General features: G+C 39.9%; 4 protein-coding genes across 4 annotated transcripts; all 4 read left to right on the forward strand.

The window, feature by feature from the left end:
- Positions 1-257: 257 nt before the first annotated feature.
- On the forward strand, positions 258-2162 carry BRETT_000514 (uncharacterized protein; the record flags this gene model as incomplete). The annotated part of the gene is made up of 1 exon (XM_041279079.1): positions 258-2162. One exon carries the CDS (start codon positions 258-260, stop codon positions 2160-2162), a length of 1905 nt encoding a protein of 634 aa, XP_041137293.1.
- A 3489-nt stretch (positions 2163-5651) lies between these two features.
- BRETT_000515 (uncharacterized protein) lies at positions 5652-8240 on the forward strand (the record flags this gene model as incomplete). The annotated part of the gene is made up of 1 exon (XM_041279080.1): positions 5652-8240. One exon carries the CDS (start codon positions 5652-5654, stop codon positions 8238-8240), a length of 2589 nt encoding a protein of 862 aa, XP_041137294.1.
- A 1377-nt stretch (positions 8241-9617) lies between these two features.
- Positions 9618-12209, forward strand: BRETT_000516 (uncharacterized protein; the record flags this gene model as incomplete). Its single annotated transcript, XM_041279081.1, has 1 exon — positions 9618-12209. One exon carries the CDS (start codon positions 9618-9620, stop codon positions 12207-12209), a length of 2592 nt encoding a protein of 863 aa, XP_041137295.1.
- A 916-nt stretch (positions 12210-13125) lies between these two features.
- Positions 13126-15153, forward strand: BRETT_000517 (uncharacterized protein; the record flags this gene model as incomplete). The annotated part of the gene is made up of 1 exon (XM_041279082.1): positions 13126-15153. The coding sequence occupies one exon, from the start codon at positions 13126-13128 to the stop codon at positions 15151-15153; it is 2028 nt and encodes a 675-aa protein (XP_041137296.1).
- Between the last annotated feature and the right edge of the window lie 751 nt (positions 15154-15904).

Raw genomic sequence — 15904 nt, forward strand, 5'->3', positions numbered from 1 at the left:
CAGCGGGAATCCCCGGCTGTAGTCAAACTATAAATGGAGGGGACCTGAGAAGGAAAAAAATTCAAAAGATTCAGAAAAATAAAACATCCCTCCACATATTTAGCTTTTAGGCCGAAATCTTGTTCTGGTGTACATTGTCCTAATTGCTTTGTACGTTTCAAGTTGCATATAGAGCATCGCTAATACCGCCTTTTAAAATTATCATTGATAAGAAAGATTAGTCAGAGTTTTAGTAGAACTTTCATTACGTTCTGCTGATGAAAGCAATATATAACACTATTAATCGCATACTGAGTGAAACAGAGACACCAACTACTTACAGTCTTTTTATATCACCTTCAGGAGGGATCACAAATCATCGAGGATATTTACATGGACACTTCAAATATCAGCATGCTCACGTACGATTATTATCAACATCCATAAACCGACTGGCCTCTAGTGTTTCGTATTCTGAGAATGCGAAGGAAAATAAATTGCCACTTGATCTTCAGGTGAAATTTCAAAGGTTGGAAAAATCTATTAACCGTATACTCGATAATACGGACTTGAATATACGAGTAAGCTCCACTGAATATAAGAAATTGAAGCAGAAAGCTAGGGTCAAGGGTTTAGTATTTCCAGCTTTTAATAAGACAGATCAACCAGTTGGGCCTATTGCTGAAGACAAATTATTTGACATCGTCTCATCCTATTATCTTACCCATACAACATTTCACCGATTACGCTATAATGCTTATCCTCTCATACCACGTTTAAAGAATTCACCGAGGTATCACGAATTCGAGAGATTTGACGAACCAGTGAGTGATACCGAAGAATATAAAAATCATTTAGACAGTTACATCCTGCGGGTCACAAGCTTTATATATGATAGCAGCCGAGAATCAGAAGACCAGGTGTTCCAGTATCTTCTGGATGTTCTAGATAGGAATAGTGAGGTTATTACCCAGAAAGGCTGCAACATTTTACTTGAGTATTGTACATCAAGGTTCAAATTTGACGAAGTCAAGGCTGTATGCTTCATAATGAAGCACAGAGGCTTTACATTTCCAATGAAAACGGTGAACATGCTTTTTTATCAATGCTTGAAATATTCAACCAAGTACTCCACAAACAGATTTATGTATTTCTGGAATTTATTGCTTCCATATATTCAGCCTGATTACTTTACATTAAATGTGGTTGCATCGGGGTTTAAAAGCAAGGATAGCTTTTATCGTGCATTGAGATGGATAGATAAACACAACATTCCATTTTTATCATATTCAGCAATAGAGAGGTTTATTCCTGGCTTCTACCATATAAGCTACAACCGATTATCGAGAATTAATCTTAAGGAGGAAGATAGGTCAATTCTAGCCAACTTGATTCTTGCAAAACGGATAAACTGGAGTATGAGTAAGGTCAATTCATTCTCGGAGTACGACGCTTATGCCAGAAGAACGAACCTCGAGCCAACGGAAAGAACATTTCACATTATATTCGATAGCATTATCAATGATTTTAGTAATTTTACGTTTGGTATTGCCTTTTGGAATTATTTCATCAAACGGAACGAGGCCACAAATGCGGCTAAGAACATAAATGAAAAGGATGTATATGGCTCATTATTAAAAGCATTAATTAATATTGGTGGTACTGTTCCTCCTTCAGAATCCCCAAACTGGGGTGTTACTGTTCGGTATGCTTACATGAAAACTGTTGACCCTGAAACAGGTAAGAGTGATGTTGAAGATAGCTTGATCAAAAAGCTAGAATTTATTGCTTTAAAGAGAAAGATATTTAACTTCAATATCAAGGACGCGCCAACTTTACAGAACGTACAGACTATAGAGGTTCAGTTACAAAACTTGGATTGGAGTGGAGAGCCAATTTGGACATTTGCTGATAACAGCCTTCTTTTTCAGAGGGCGTGCTATTTCTTCGGTTATCCATATGGAATTATTGATCGGAGAGTTGCGACAATTATGGAAAAGGAAAGTCGCATTGTGGCATTATCGGATGCAACTCAATTGGTTCAGAGTATTCCATCGGAAAAAGACCGTTTCCTTATTCAAGAAGCAATTGACGATCATAAGTTAGATATGTCTATGTTTGATACATGGTTACAGAATTATTTCCGTTCAAAAGAGCAGAATGCCGATAGCCTAGAAAAATAAGTCATGCCTTTCTTTATTGACAAAGCAAGCGTCATTTAAATGAATATCTTTTGAACTTTCGCATTATATGATATCGTTGTAAAATGATACGTACACCGAAATAAGTAGAAGCCTTATTTCTCTGATGCTTATTTTTTAGTCCACAGATCTTCCACACTTAATGCTACTGGTCTATGTAAGAACTTTTAATGCAGGCGTGATCAAGATTTTCCATGCTGAGTTTCGAATACATTATACACATTCCATCCTGTAAATTATTTTATTTTCAAATAATTTTTCATTTCTGCGACATCTTTTCCGGCAACAAGTTGTAAAAATCTTAATGATCCCGAAGGTACAACACGGGGGCCTAAGAATAATTACTCTTAAAACATGATAACCTCCACATATGTTTGCACATTTTGAAATGAATAAATGCTCAATTTCAGGTTCCTTTCAGTTGGTTTGGTTGAATTTTATGATTAAAAAGTCATCACGTAATTTTTTTCAGAAAATGAAAATAGGGATAATTTTTAAATATTAATTGGGCGGGACTTTTTTTTGTTTTTAATTCCTTTGTTTACTATATTCAAAAAAAAAAAAAAATAAACTCTTACGAAAGAAGGGTGGACGGACGGCGAAAACTATAACTGCAAATAAGAGCAATGAAAATCTACATGCAGTCCAACTTACATGTGTGGCTGTTATATGTTTAAGCCCCAGAAGAATTACACGGCGAGCATATATGGTACATTAATGAAGGATTTCCGAGGAAGAAGGTAGATGTTCAACCTGTGAGTGACCGAGTTTCAGCTTCTCATGTAAGAAGATACAAATTGGAATGTATTTCGAGGAAGAAAATCAACGATTAAAAACACAAGTGACTCAGCGAAAAATGACGATAGGAACCCAACATATTTGTGTGGCACAATTGACACAATTTGTAGAAGCACATGTGCTAAAAAATAGAAGAGGTTGACCTAATCCCCTCATAGCAGCGTGCCGCACCAAAAGACATAGAACCATGCGAAATTATGAACCTCGTCATGAAAGAATGAAAAGGGAGAATGGTGTAGTACGAGCGGACCGAAGTAGCCGTGTGAAGTCAAGATTTGCAAGGCTTTTCACTTAGAATGAAGAATATGTAAAGTATTATGGAAAGGCACCGAATATTGGTGAGGCTGTATTTGACAGAATTGGAATAAGTGGATGAACCACAGACAAATACTGTCATTTAGATTATATTAAAAAAAAAAAATTATTTAAAAGATAATAATATTGGAGACAAGATCCCAAATCTAAAGAATGGAAAAAGCACTTTCATATCTGGTGATAAACGTGTTTACACTTTAAGTGCCAAATAACCCCAATTAGGTATTCCTCGCCTCCCCGAAAATTGATTGATATTAAAAAAGTTATTGAAACCGGTAACGGTGGAGAGTAAGTACTTTTTTATACAATGCGGTTGAAAAAACCGTTGACAATAGCACTTTCCCACGGGGACGCGCCGGGGGAGAAAAGTTGTATAGACGAGTTTTCCAAGTTAGAGTAAGCCAATTCAGGATGTCAGCCGGTAGGCTAATGTCAGGGGTAGTTCAGACAAATAATTGTGAAAATACAAAAAGTTGAATGAAACCAAAACAGATTATGTATGTTTACATTTTTAAACAAGAGTACGAAGGATTTTTTAACTATGGTAATGAAGACTCCGAACAAGGTGCCTAAAAGATATTCAACTTTATGGACGGAAATCATAATGGATGATACATGTATATTCGATGGATGAAACAGCATTTGTTAATCCAGCATGGTGAAACAGAGCACAGCGTCAATATAATAAAAATACCTGGTGGAGAGTACAAGAGAAGTAAAAAGAGAAGGGGAAAAAGGAGAATCCAAAACGTTTAAGCTGCAATTATGATGATGAAATAAAAAAAAAAAAAAACGAAAGTGGCAACAAGGTAGCAAGCGGTAAGGAAGTGAAATTTACAAGGGGTAGCAGATGAGATGAAACTTGAACGAGACCCGAGCAATGCAAGGGGTGTAATGAAAAATGTAGATAGTGTAAAAGCCGAATTAAGAGCATTAACGAAAGTGGTTAGAAAATAAAATGTAGTATTGCCAGGAGGCTGCATGAGATATGCACATTCCAATGAATTGGAAGAGGGGCAGATGAATTTGATTTGTTTTCTCGAGGACGGCAGATATTGTCTTAGTTGGCCGAGAAGCTGGATTAGGAAAATCAGGGAAAAGTTTTTAATCAATGGGCGGCAGTTGGATCCCAATTAGGCAGGATGAAAAAAAATAAGGTGGTCCTCATTTGGATTAAGCTGGAATTTTACCCAGGACGAAGCTTGAAGAATGTTTACGTTTGAAATAAAATGCAGACTTAACGCGGACGTCATTTGGTCCAAATGGCAGTAAATTTAAAGCCGGTATTAGCTGAAGAAGTTGGAATAAGGATGACTTTGTTTGCATTATCGAACAATAACGTCCCGCTTGCCATGTGGCAGTCAGTTTGAAAGCCCAGATTGTCTATCTCATTCGTGCATTAAGCGGCTGGTAATTCTGCTGTCATTTACACGTCGTTCCAGATCATGTTATTGGGTTTTGTACAACTCAGACGATCATAGTTAAAGAGGCAAGTTCGCTACTTAATTTTTATCTTTCCTTTTCTTCACTTTGTTACATGCTTTTTCTTCCTTGAAGTTTCGGACCTTTTTTCTTCTGAATCACGAGTTTCCAACAGCAAAACTTTGGTAGCCTACTATCGAGTCCGATCAATCATTATCTAGGATAGGGCTGTGTCAAGAAAACTCTAGCGGAGTATTTTTCATTTTCCAATTTATTTTAGAGCTGAAATTTTTCAGAGCCAAAAAAAATAAGGAGAGGGACCTCGCATTGCAGCCGCTCAATATCTAAGCAGGAAAGAAAAAGAGGCTGTGAAAAAGAAAACATCTGAGAAAGGGGTAGTCAAAAAAGAGATAAAAGTAAACATCTGTGCATTAGAAGGCAAGCTATAAAAAAAGGAGAGACTTAGCACAAAAAAAAAGAGAAGTTTATTCAGGTACTACAGTGAAGCTTTTTTTTTTTTTTTCCCCTCCCTCGATTCAATATTTATCTTTTCAAGAGTCGACGCGTTGAACTTCAACACAGTGATATTTTTGTTACACATCTCATCCTTCACGTACTACGTTGCCACTGAATTTTTTAGGTGTTTATTACATATCACATAGTATTTTCCAGCTGAAAGCCAGTTACAGAAAGAAAGAAAAGGGAGATTCGAGCTTACGCGTTGGTGCCCCAGATACACCAACATCGTTACATAATCTGAACACGTCTTTTCTCTGTTACGACTTTACTAGAACTCGCATTTACCTTTCATTTCACACATCGCATCATCATCTCTTATTATACGCACATCTTTATTTTATAGCATCCTTATATTCAGTTCCACTCGCATCATAATATACACAAGAAGGCAAATATAAAGTCCGATTCCAGAAAAATATGAGTTCCGAAAACTTTTCATCCGCAAGACATCCTTTGGCTTCTTTATCACCGTCCTCGGTAAACCGGCAGCAGAACTCAAAAAAGCGATCTCTGACTTCGTCGCCTTCCTCTTATGGAAAGGGACCCGGCCGCCATCATAGACGCACAACATTGAAAAGAAGCTTTGGAGTGCTCAATCTATCACTAGGGCAAAGCCCTAAGGTAGAGCATGTAATCAAGAAAAAACCGCCTACCAAAGACCGCAAGGATCCAACAACTATGGTCCAATCATTCAGCGAGCTTCAATTTGAGGAGGCAACGCGACAGCCAGCACTAATGCCGACATCATCTTATGATGTGAACGAGCAGGAAGATTCGCCTTCGAAATGTGCTTTGGCCCACAGATTGGGTAGCAGGAGAGGACCACTTGATAAGGCACCATTCACAAATCCAGGGGAGCCATTTGCAGCACCGGCCGCACTTAGTAGCGTTAAACCGCTGCAGACGGCATTTACAAATTCTGGTCTTCGCAGTAAGAAGAGCTTAAGCCGCCGTCTGAGGACCAGAATGCCTGATACACCTTGCAAGAGACCTCCACACACAATAGTAGACGTGAACGGGGCGCTTGGAGGGTTCAGGCGGCAGTTTTTCCAGTCTGAAAATGGAGAAATGCTGGATTCTGCCACAGACACCCCTTTCAGGCAGAGAAAGACACTATCGTGTCCTCCGACATCAACATCTCCGTATCTGCAAGATGATGCACACACTTCTTTGTCGGCATCATCTGCCAGACTCACCCACTCGGACAGAGCTGACAGAGCAGTTAATACTGCGGATTTGCAAAGCTGCATACGAAGATTCACGAAAGAATTCGAGGAAGAAGACATAAATGGGTCCAGTGGTAGCGGCAGCATCTTCAGCGAGCCTGATACGGCTAAAAACCTACAAGAGTTCGAGAATACATGTATGGAAGATGTTGACATTGATCTGGAGAAGTTGGGTGGGCCGCAACTGGAGAATTTCGAGCAGAAGTACAGGGAGGACGCCGATTTTCCCCCAACACCCACCAAATTGAAGGTTTACAGGGACAACAGCTCGCCATCATCAGCCTCCTCGTACACTAGAGCAAGTCCCTGCAGATATAGAGGTATATCGAGCAGAACAAGGGGCCAGTTTAGGAGAAGAACTGTGCCAGGTCACATTTCACTTGATTCGATGGCTACACCCGAGCTATCCGAAACTGCACCTCGGACTCCTGTGGAATGCATGATTGGTCTTTCTCAACAGTCAGCGGCCTTCAACTCTCTTCCTAGAGTGAGTAGTGCTCCAAAGGAAAGTTCACTCAGCGAGTCCACCGACTCTGATCCATGCTTATTGGCGAAATTCGGCAATTGCAACCTTGTTGGAAGCGGCGAGTTCTCCATAGTATATGCGATCAAGTATCGCGGGGATCGGTTTGCAGTTAAGAGAACGAAAAAGCAGATAACGGGGCCAAAGACCAGGATGAGGAAGCTACAGGAGGTTGAAATTCTACGGACTCTTCAGTCGGATCAAAGTGCAGAGGATGACCCGGAAGACCAGTTGGAGGGTAAAGAATACGTTGTGGAGCTCAAGGATTACTGGGAAGTGAACTCGTACTTGTACATTATGACTGAGTACTGTGAGAACGGCACGCTGGAGACATTTTTGGCAGAGACCGGTAAAATATCGCGGCTAGATGAGTGGAGAGTTTGGAAAATCATGGTGGAGATGCTTTTGGGGGTCCGGTACATCCATAAGCACAACATTCTTCATTTGGACCTCAAGCCCGCCAACATTTTGATCACATTTGACGGTTCGTTGAAGATTGGAGATTTTGGCGTGGCTTCCAAGATGCCAATACCTCCTTTCTTCGACCGCGAAGGAGATAGAGAGTATATTGCCCCGGAGGTGATATCAAAGCACATGTATAGCCCGGCTGCAGATATATTCAGCTGTGGTTTGATACTCGTTGAAATCGCTGCGAACATCGTGCTTCCTGATAACGGCACCTCGTGGCAGAAACTTCGTTCTGGAGATTTTACTGACGCCGGAAGACTTTCCTCAAGCGACTTGACAGAGTTGGGAGGGTCACTTTTTTCCATGACGAGCGCAGACTCCAGTAATGGCACAAGCGTGGCTATAAACAGCCGTGAGTTGGAGAGTGATGACACCTGTTACTTGAAGCCTCCTGCCAGTCGTTTTAATGTGTTGACATCTGAATTTGGCGCCAACTCTACTTTGGGTGCAGGCTGTGACAATGAGCAGACTGGAACTTTGAAATCGTTGAATCAGCATGTGCCGGCATGGGCCCCAAGGTGGTTTCAGGATGGTTCGGCTCCTCTTGATAAGGTTGTTGCTTGGATGATTGATCCAAATCCGGAGAACAGACCCAGTGCAGGACAGATTTTAAAGAGTTACGAGTGTTCTCTTGTGAATCTCCGCCGGAAAAGTGGTGCAACAATCTATGAGGGAGACTACGGTCCACACTTAGTTGCCAATAACCCAGATGACAAGCACATTCTAACGGCAGAGCAGTGCCTAGGGAAAACACGTTATAAGCTCAGCGACATGATAACGAGAAAATAATACCGAAGCAAGAACTGTTTTTTATTTTGTACACATTTATACCCAATAGACGGACGAAACTATTGATCGCTAACCAGTGACATTGTAGTAGTGTAGGATTAACAGGAGTGTAAACTTGAAGAAAAACAAAGTGCATTATCGGCCAATCATAAGGTGGTAATGTAGTGTCGCTGGCTGCCTGCCGATGCTTATTAAGATCATTTTTTATTCATCCGCTAAGATTATCTGCTTGAAATATATTTTTCTCTATTTTTTTTTCGTTGAATGTTTTTCTCTTCATTTTTTCGAGATTAACGCCGTGACGACTGATCGGGACAAAAGTGCAGATCATTTTTGTTTATTGGATAGATAAAAAAAAAAGAAAAATAACTGCAAGGAATAATGCGAACGGCAGAGCAGCATGATATGTACAGGGTCCGATATACGAGTTGACAAAGAAGTTGGACAATTTTCATCACCAGAAATTAGTATAAGTTTTAAAAGTGGGTCCCAGAACCATACCTTATTGGTACGGACTTACGCAGGCGCGGAATTCGCCAAGTAGTAAAATTGTAAAATATGTGGTTAGGAAATCACAAAGAAAGAGTTGAGGCTGAAAGTTGAATGAGAACAGCATACGACATTGTTCTAGCAGCGGAATTAAAAGAAGGAAAAACACATGTATATGGTGATTTTATAAATATGCAATCGAATATACTTTCTATCTGAATATCTCCATTTTATTGCGGGAGGACCGTTTGCGCTACGAGAAATCAACTGTGGATAAAAAGAATTGTTTGTAGAAATTCGTCGACATGAGGGAAAGCTAATTTTAGATACATGTCAGCGGTTCTCATCAAAAAAAAAAAAAAAAAAAAAGTAGGTTAGATAATAATAAGACTGAAGTTTACTTCAATTTTTTCTTGGTGGAGATTGCATAACGTAATTCCGACCTTGCTGAACAGAGCCGAATTAGTTGAGGAAAAAACCAGAAATGGAAACATGCAAAACGCAGTCTGGTTTCAGCCGGCATCGGAGTGTTTAGCCAACGGAGGAGACAAAAAAAAAAATAAAATAAAAAATAAAAATAAAAAAGAGGAATTGGAGAATCGAAAATCCTCCATTACGAAAAGAACGAACGTTCATTGTAATTACCGTAATGCATATTCTTGGCTTTCTCCTCGTGAATATACAAAGTGAAACCTCCAATATAACTCCGCATCACCTATTCCCTATACTCTTTGGCCAATCTTTATTGGGGTGACAGACCTTGGTAGAACTCCGAGAGAAGTCACAGGGGAAACTATTGATCGTATTAGGAAACAGAGAGAAGAAAGGACTGGTTGGATTACATTCTGACCAAAACCAAAGGACAGAACTGTTATCAGAGGATCTAAAATGAAGGAAAAATTCGTGTCTACAAGTATTGATGCAAATAATCAACTTGTGGAATTAAATCCAGAGCCCAGCAGCTTTCGTCCCAAACGCAAGAGAAACAGACCAACTGTTTCGTGTATGAGTTGCAAAAGGAAGAAAATCAAGTGCGACCGTATGAAGCCCATGTGTGGAGCCTGCTTGCGAAATCATATGCCTGATGGTTCGTGTGTATATGTTTCACACTATCCATCTAATGCTCCCAGCGAGTCCAGAAACGTCAAACGCCGTCCAAATAGTTCAGACAACTCAGTTTCGTCAAGTACTACAGGCACAAGCGATGAGCTGCATGCTGATGACGCAAAGAGACCACCAGTGAAACTTGAAGAGGAGAATATCTCTAGTAACATGCTGGAAACGTCACGTGAGGCATCATCTGAAAGTGGATACCTTTCGAATGAATCAAGGCCTTCAGCACCGAAAAGCGATTCCTCTGGTGTTCATCAGACGGATCGGATCGAAGTGCTCTTGAATGAGATTGATAGACTAAAGGCGATCATATTTGAACGTACGAGTGGTTGGCTTCTTCCAAACTTTAAAAGCAATATCCGTGCGAAAGATGTCCCGATTCTTCAAGGAATTCGGAAAGCACACCTTCGCAACTTGAGGCATATTTCAGATCGCTGCGTTCGAATCGATGCTCCAAATCATTCCTGCTTTTTGGGACCGTCTAACTTCAGATCGTTGATGACGTATGACCATACCTTGACTAAGTTAACGCTGAAGTTCAATCACAGGTTGGAACAGGAGAGAACTGACTGGCGAAACGCTCTTAAACCTAAGAAGTTTCACAATGAGATGAACAGGGTGCTTGGGAACTATGCCAGAGAACATTTTCATGAGAAGACAGATCCGTCAAAGGGTCCGGGAACACCTTATCAAAGAGCTTTAATCAGCTATCTTGAACAGTACCTCGTCAATTACGATCTATTCATCAGCATGCTTAACAAATCTCTTGCTATGATGTCTTTTCTTTTGCCGATTGTTCCGCATAAGCTTTCTGATCATATACTCAGCTTGAGGTTTCACCGTGACCAGAACACAAATGGCGTCAAAATCAACTTTAATGGCCAGCCAATAGTTTTCGCAGAGATCGCTATGATTATTGGCTGCTTGAAGTTCGGCTTTTCCGGAATCGATAGCCGGGAAAATGCATCATTGGATGCAAAGCTAACAATCTACTCTGAAGAGGAAACAAACTTGTTGTATTTCTTTACTACAAAGCTTTTGGAACAGGCGGAATACAGAACGCATTCTAGCCTTCCATCGCTACTCTCTTTAATCGTACTTTATTTTATTGCATGCCGGAACGTTGAACGGTACGACTTGATCACCTTCGAGAGCATTCCAAGCTTTCAGAGTATGACGGTTCAAATGGCTATTAGCTTGGGCTTTCACAGAGATATTGATGAGACGAAGCCAACTTTGAGAATGCAGGATGGCCTGCACGATCCTCAAACCTTAATGACCTACATTTCCTCGGGAGACTGGCATGCAATATGGTGTTCTGTAATGTATTTGGATACTCTTAGCTGTTTTGCTCTTGGTACTCCTTCTATGGTTGGGTTTTCCGCTGACAGATGTTATGGAACAGGTCTCTTTAGTCCTACGATCAGATATGTGATTGGGGCTTATAGGTCAGTCGTTCGTCTTATTACCGGACCTTCACATTATGGAAAGGATAAGATTAACCGTGGTTCTTCGACCAGGCAGTTAAATGCATACTCAGTCACTTTGTTCCAGCTTGAGAAGCTTATATTTGGTATTGAGAAGTTTAACAACACCGAACTACAGAGTTTCAGCGATTTAATCAAGCAGATGAACTCGGCAGCTACGACTGAAGAAGTTTCAAAGACTGTCCTCATAATGTTGATGAAGCTTAGAATATGTGCTCTTTTGCTTTTCCTTTATATTTACACCCATATTATCTTCAAAGATACGAACAACGAGCTCATCAAGATGGGAAGACTCTTTGGAAAGTCCTTGGGTGAAGTCGAGATACTAGAAGCCCGTCTTTTGAAAAGAAGCTTGCGGTACTCGATTGTCATGCTTGGACTTTTGAACCATCTTCTTCTGAATAACTATTCCAAGAAGACGACAGTGTTGGGAATCTTCACCACTGATATTTCGAGTATATTTATTAGGTGTTTGTATGGACTGGCCAGTTATATTGCTGATTCATTTAATAAGAGGAGATATGAGGATCAGGTTATCATTAGAGTCGATGACCTGAGCTTGGAAACCTTGGAGTTACTTGTTGATCCGGAGAATGAAAATAATCTCGATCCAAAGAAGGCAAAGTTGTTTAAGGATGGAATGAGTAAAATAGAGAAGTCTCTTGAACGTCCTGCTTCACTACTTCATTACTTGAACAGCTTCTTCTACAATTCCTCTAGATCAACGATTTCTCGTGACTATAACTTTTTTGCAAGCTACAAGTACGTTTTTCTTACTTTAAGCTACATGGAAAGCCATCATTTGACAGTTGATACGTTTGATGTTCAAAAATTCTTGGATCAGTTTAAGAATATTGATAACTCCTGGTTCAAGAGTTAGAGATTTCTAAATTGCATCACGGACGGTGTTTCTCCTCTCTTTGTTTAGATTTTTGTTTTCTTGTACCGGCAGCTTTGCCGGTATACGTGTACAATATTTTTTTTTATTTATTTTAAGCTTTCTGTACATTATTAGTTATTGAAAGTCATAAATAAAAAGTACTTCTTAATCGTGAGAAATAAGGGAGTCGATAAATTTCTGGAAATTCTATTATTTGCCACTTCGGGATGATATAAGTGAAGGAAATTGTAATATTTTAGTGGTTGGTGGATTTTTCATATTAAAAAAAAGGAGGGGAGCTCGCGCGCTTTTTGTTGGAGGCGATGAGAAATTAGCATAAACTTTGAATAACGGAAAGAAACATGGACTGAAAACTTTTTGGAGATGTAGATGATGAGGACGAAAAATTTAAATTTGTATTACCACAAAGCCAAAACAACTCAAAAAATATAGAATAACAATGAGAAATAGGCTACGAAGAGAGAAAAAAAGAAGGACAGGATAAGGACAGGACATACAAGGAATTTAAGATAAATTTCCGCCGCCCTCCCTGAAAAAAAATAATAAATAAATCAAATAAAGTAAAATAAAAAAGAAAAATTTGTGGTCAAAATTAGTCCCTTACTAAACCTGCCGAGGTATGTACACTTTGGATAGTAAGATATAACCAGTTAACATTCTTTCATATTCTTGGAGATTCATCAGACTTTAAGTACATACTCTATATGAAATCGATAGATCAAAATATATTCATATAGAAGAAAAAAAAAACAGTTAATAGTGAAGGCATCAGGTTGGAATCCTAATTGCTACATAGGTTCATTTCGTGAGACAGTTAGAAAGGTGAGCACTAAGATAATAATATTTGAATAAATAGCTGCTGAATTACGGTATATTGAAATCTGGATAATCAAAGATGTCGGGAAGAGATAAAGGTGAAATTTTGAAATCTGAGATGCCGGTCAGGAAAGTTTCAAATACAACTGAAAAGCCAAAGGCTAAAGTATCGGTACAATTGGAGAGAGCAGCATCGAAAAAACAGCCAAATATTGATTCAAAATTATCGGAGGCATCGTCACTACTACAGAAAGTTAAGGGTAAGAAGGAAAAGACCAAGAAACAAGCACAAACGATTGAGCCAAGCTTGGTGGAATCACCAAGTGTGATTGCAATTTCGAATTTAAGATGCCCATCGCCACCTCCAATTTTACGGCATCCGAGCCAGAATGCTGTGCCAGATGCAAGCAACAAAGTTGCAGGCGACGATGAGAAAGAAAGCGAGGATACTGATTTGAAGGATAGTGATAATAAAGAGAAACAATTAAAGGGGAAGGAACAAGTGCATAAAGAAAATGCAGGGCCAAAGGCTGGAGTCCGGGTTAGTGCACCGATCGGTGTTTCTGGAATAGCATTAAGGAAAAGAGTGGCTGTCCATGCCTTAACTGCAGCGATGGCTGCAAGAACTGCACGGGTATTAAACAAAGAGTCTCAGGAAAGTGAGACGAACTTGAAGAGTGGTTTAGTGACAAATCCAAAGGTCACAATTTCAAACACGAAAGTGGCGTCTCCCCAACCGCAGCGGCCAAAATTAGAAACGGTATCTCAACTAACGGAATCTCTCAAACTTCCACAGCCGGATATATCGCATCATAAAGCACCATCAATGCACGCCCATTTTTATGTGGAAGATACTTTGAAGCATGGTGCAATTCGTTCGAGGAGTGCCTCGGGCTCAAACAGCGATATACACAGCATTGCTGAGCATACTGTAGTTACTCCGACCGGTCAATCTGCCACTCGGGGCAACGCGAAAAGTCCATTTTCTTCGCAGACATCAATTTCTTCCGATGCTGTGTCATCTCCAGGGTCTGCAACAATTAATGCAGGACCAATTCCTCCGGGAACTCCGACACCACTAAATGTTGATGCACGGCTTCCACACGATGATGGTAAATTGCACATTTTGTTTGGTGCATGCGGATCGATATCGATTAATAAAACGCGTCTGATCATACGGAAACTCGAGGAGATATATAAGGACAAGGTTTCGATACAGCTCATTCTCACGAGGTCTGCTGAGCATTTTGTATCCAGGGGAGAATTCTCATCAGATGTGATCATTTGGAAGAACAGTGATGAATGGACTACGTGGCATAGCAGGACTGATCCGGTGATTCATATTGAGCTCAGAAGATGGGCTGATATACTCATTGTTGCGCCACTTTCGGCAAACACTCTCAGTAAAATAGCTATTGGATTATGCGACAATCTTCTCACGAACGTGATCCGCGCATGGAACACACAATATCCAATATTACTTGCTCCAGCAATGGTGTCGTTTGCCTACAATTCACCTGTTACGAAAAGACACGTGAATGTGATAAAGAATGAGATGAAATGGATAGACATTTTAAAGCCAACTGAGAAGGTTGTTAGTAGTTATGGTGAAATAGGTATGGGAGGAATGATGGATTGGAATGAAATCGTCGATAGAATAGTACAGAAGTTAGGTGGTTATCCGGAGGAGGATGATGATGATAATGGAAGTAATGGCAATGATGATGATGAGGGTGATGATGATGATGATGATGATGATGATGATGATGATGATGATGATGATGATGATGATGACGATGATGATGATGATGACGATGACGATGACGATGACGATGAAAATAATAGTAGTAGAGGGAAAAGCAGTGCAAAGGATGATATTGAAGCAGAAGCTGACGAGGATAATAATGATGAGGATGATAAAGATGTGATTCAGAACTCAGAAGAAGAAGAAGATGATGATGACAATGAGAATGCCATTGCGGATGACGACGATGATGATGATGATGACGATGATGATGAGGGATCCTTAGCCTTGGGAGTTCGGAAGATTACTGTTGCCGAGGAAGATGAAATTAATGACAGCCAGGATCGGCACTCTTTACCTTAAATAGAGCGCTTATAAATGATTTGATATCGAATATAATCATTTATCTTATGACCCGAATTACACCTTGTAAAAGCTGGACTTGGCTTACAGTCGTAGATCGACGCGTCGATCACTTTACTGTGGAATGTGTAACGGTTGCTCGAGAAACTCAATTTTTGATTCCAACAAATTAATTAAAGGGAAAAAAATTGCGGGGCGAGGTTCCCGGGATAAGGCGTTCCAATAAACAATAGATTAAACAATTAATAGGGTATGAACCACTTTAAAATGCTTATCAGTAAACGTAATTGGGAATCTAAGTAACTCCATAATTTACGTGCCCGGCGAATCCTTTTGTTAGAAGCTTGAATATGCTGAAGGGAAGGCTAAATAAGAAATGTAAATTCAGAATTCTGCACTTTCGGTAACTTTTATTTAATTTCCGTTGCCGTTAGCTAATTATCGTTATTTCTTTTTTATCATTGCCGTACCGTTGAATTTAATAGTCCCTTACCCCAGCTCATTTATTATTGCAAATATTTCTCAATGCGTAAATCCGAAGGGCACACTCGAATTTCGATCCCATTCGTCAGCCAGACAGACGTTGCTCCGAATTATTTTATTTGCCCAACCCCTTGGTTGTGACCAGAATTTCCCAATTTAGGTCTTTTTCCTAACCGCGTGCTTCTTTTCGAAAATTTTTCTTTTGGCTTCTTGCTTTTCGTTTCGCCTTTTCGCACTTTTTCTTTTTTGTAATTCTTACATTTTCACT

The sequence above is a fragment of the Brettanomyces bruxellensis genome, chromosome 8 (assembly GCF_011074885.1).
Source record: "Brettanomyces bruxellensis chromosome 8, complete sequence".
Lineage (NCBI taxonomy): Eukaryota > Fungi > Ascomycota > Pichiomycetes > Pichiales > Pichiaceae > Brettanomyces > Brettanomyces bruxellensis.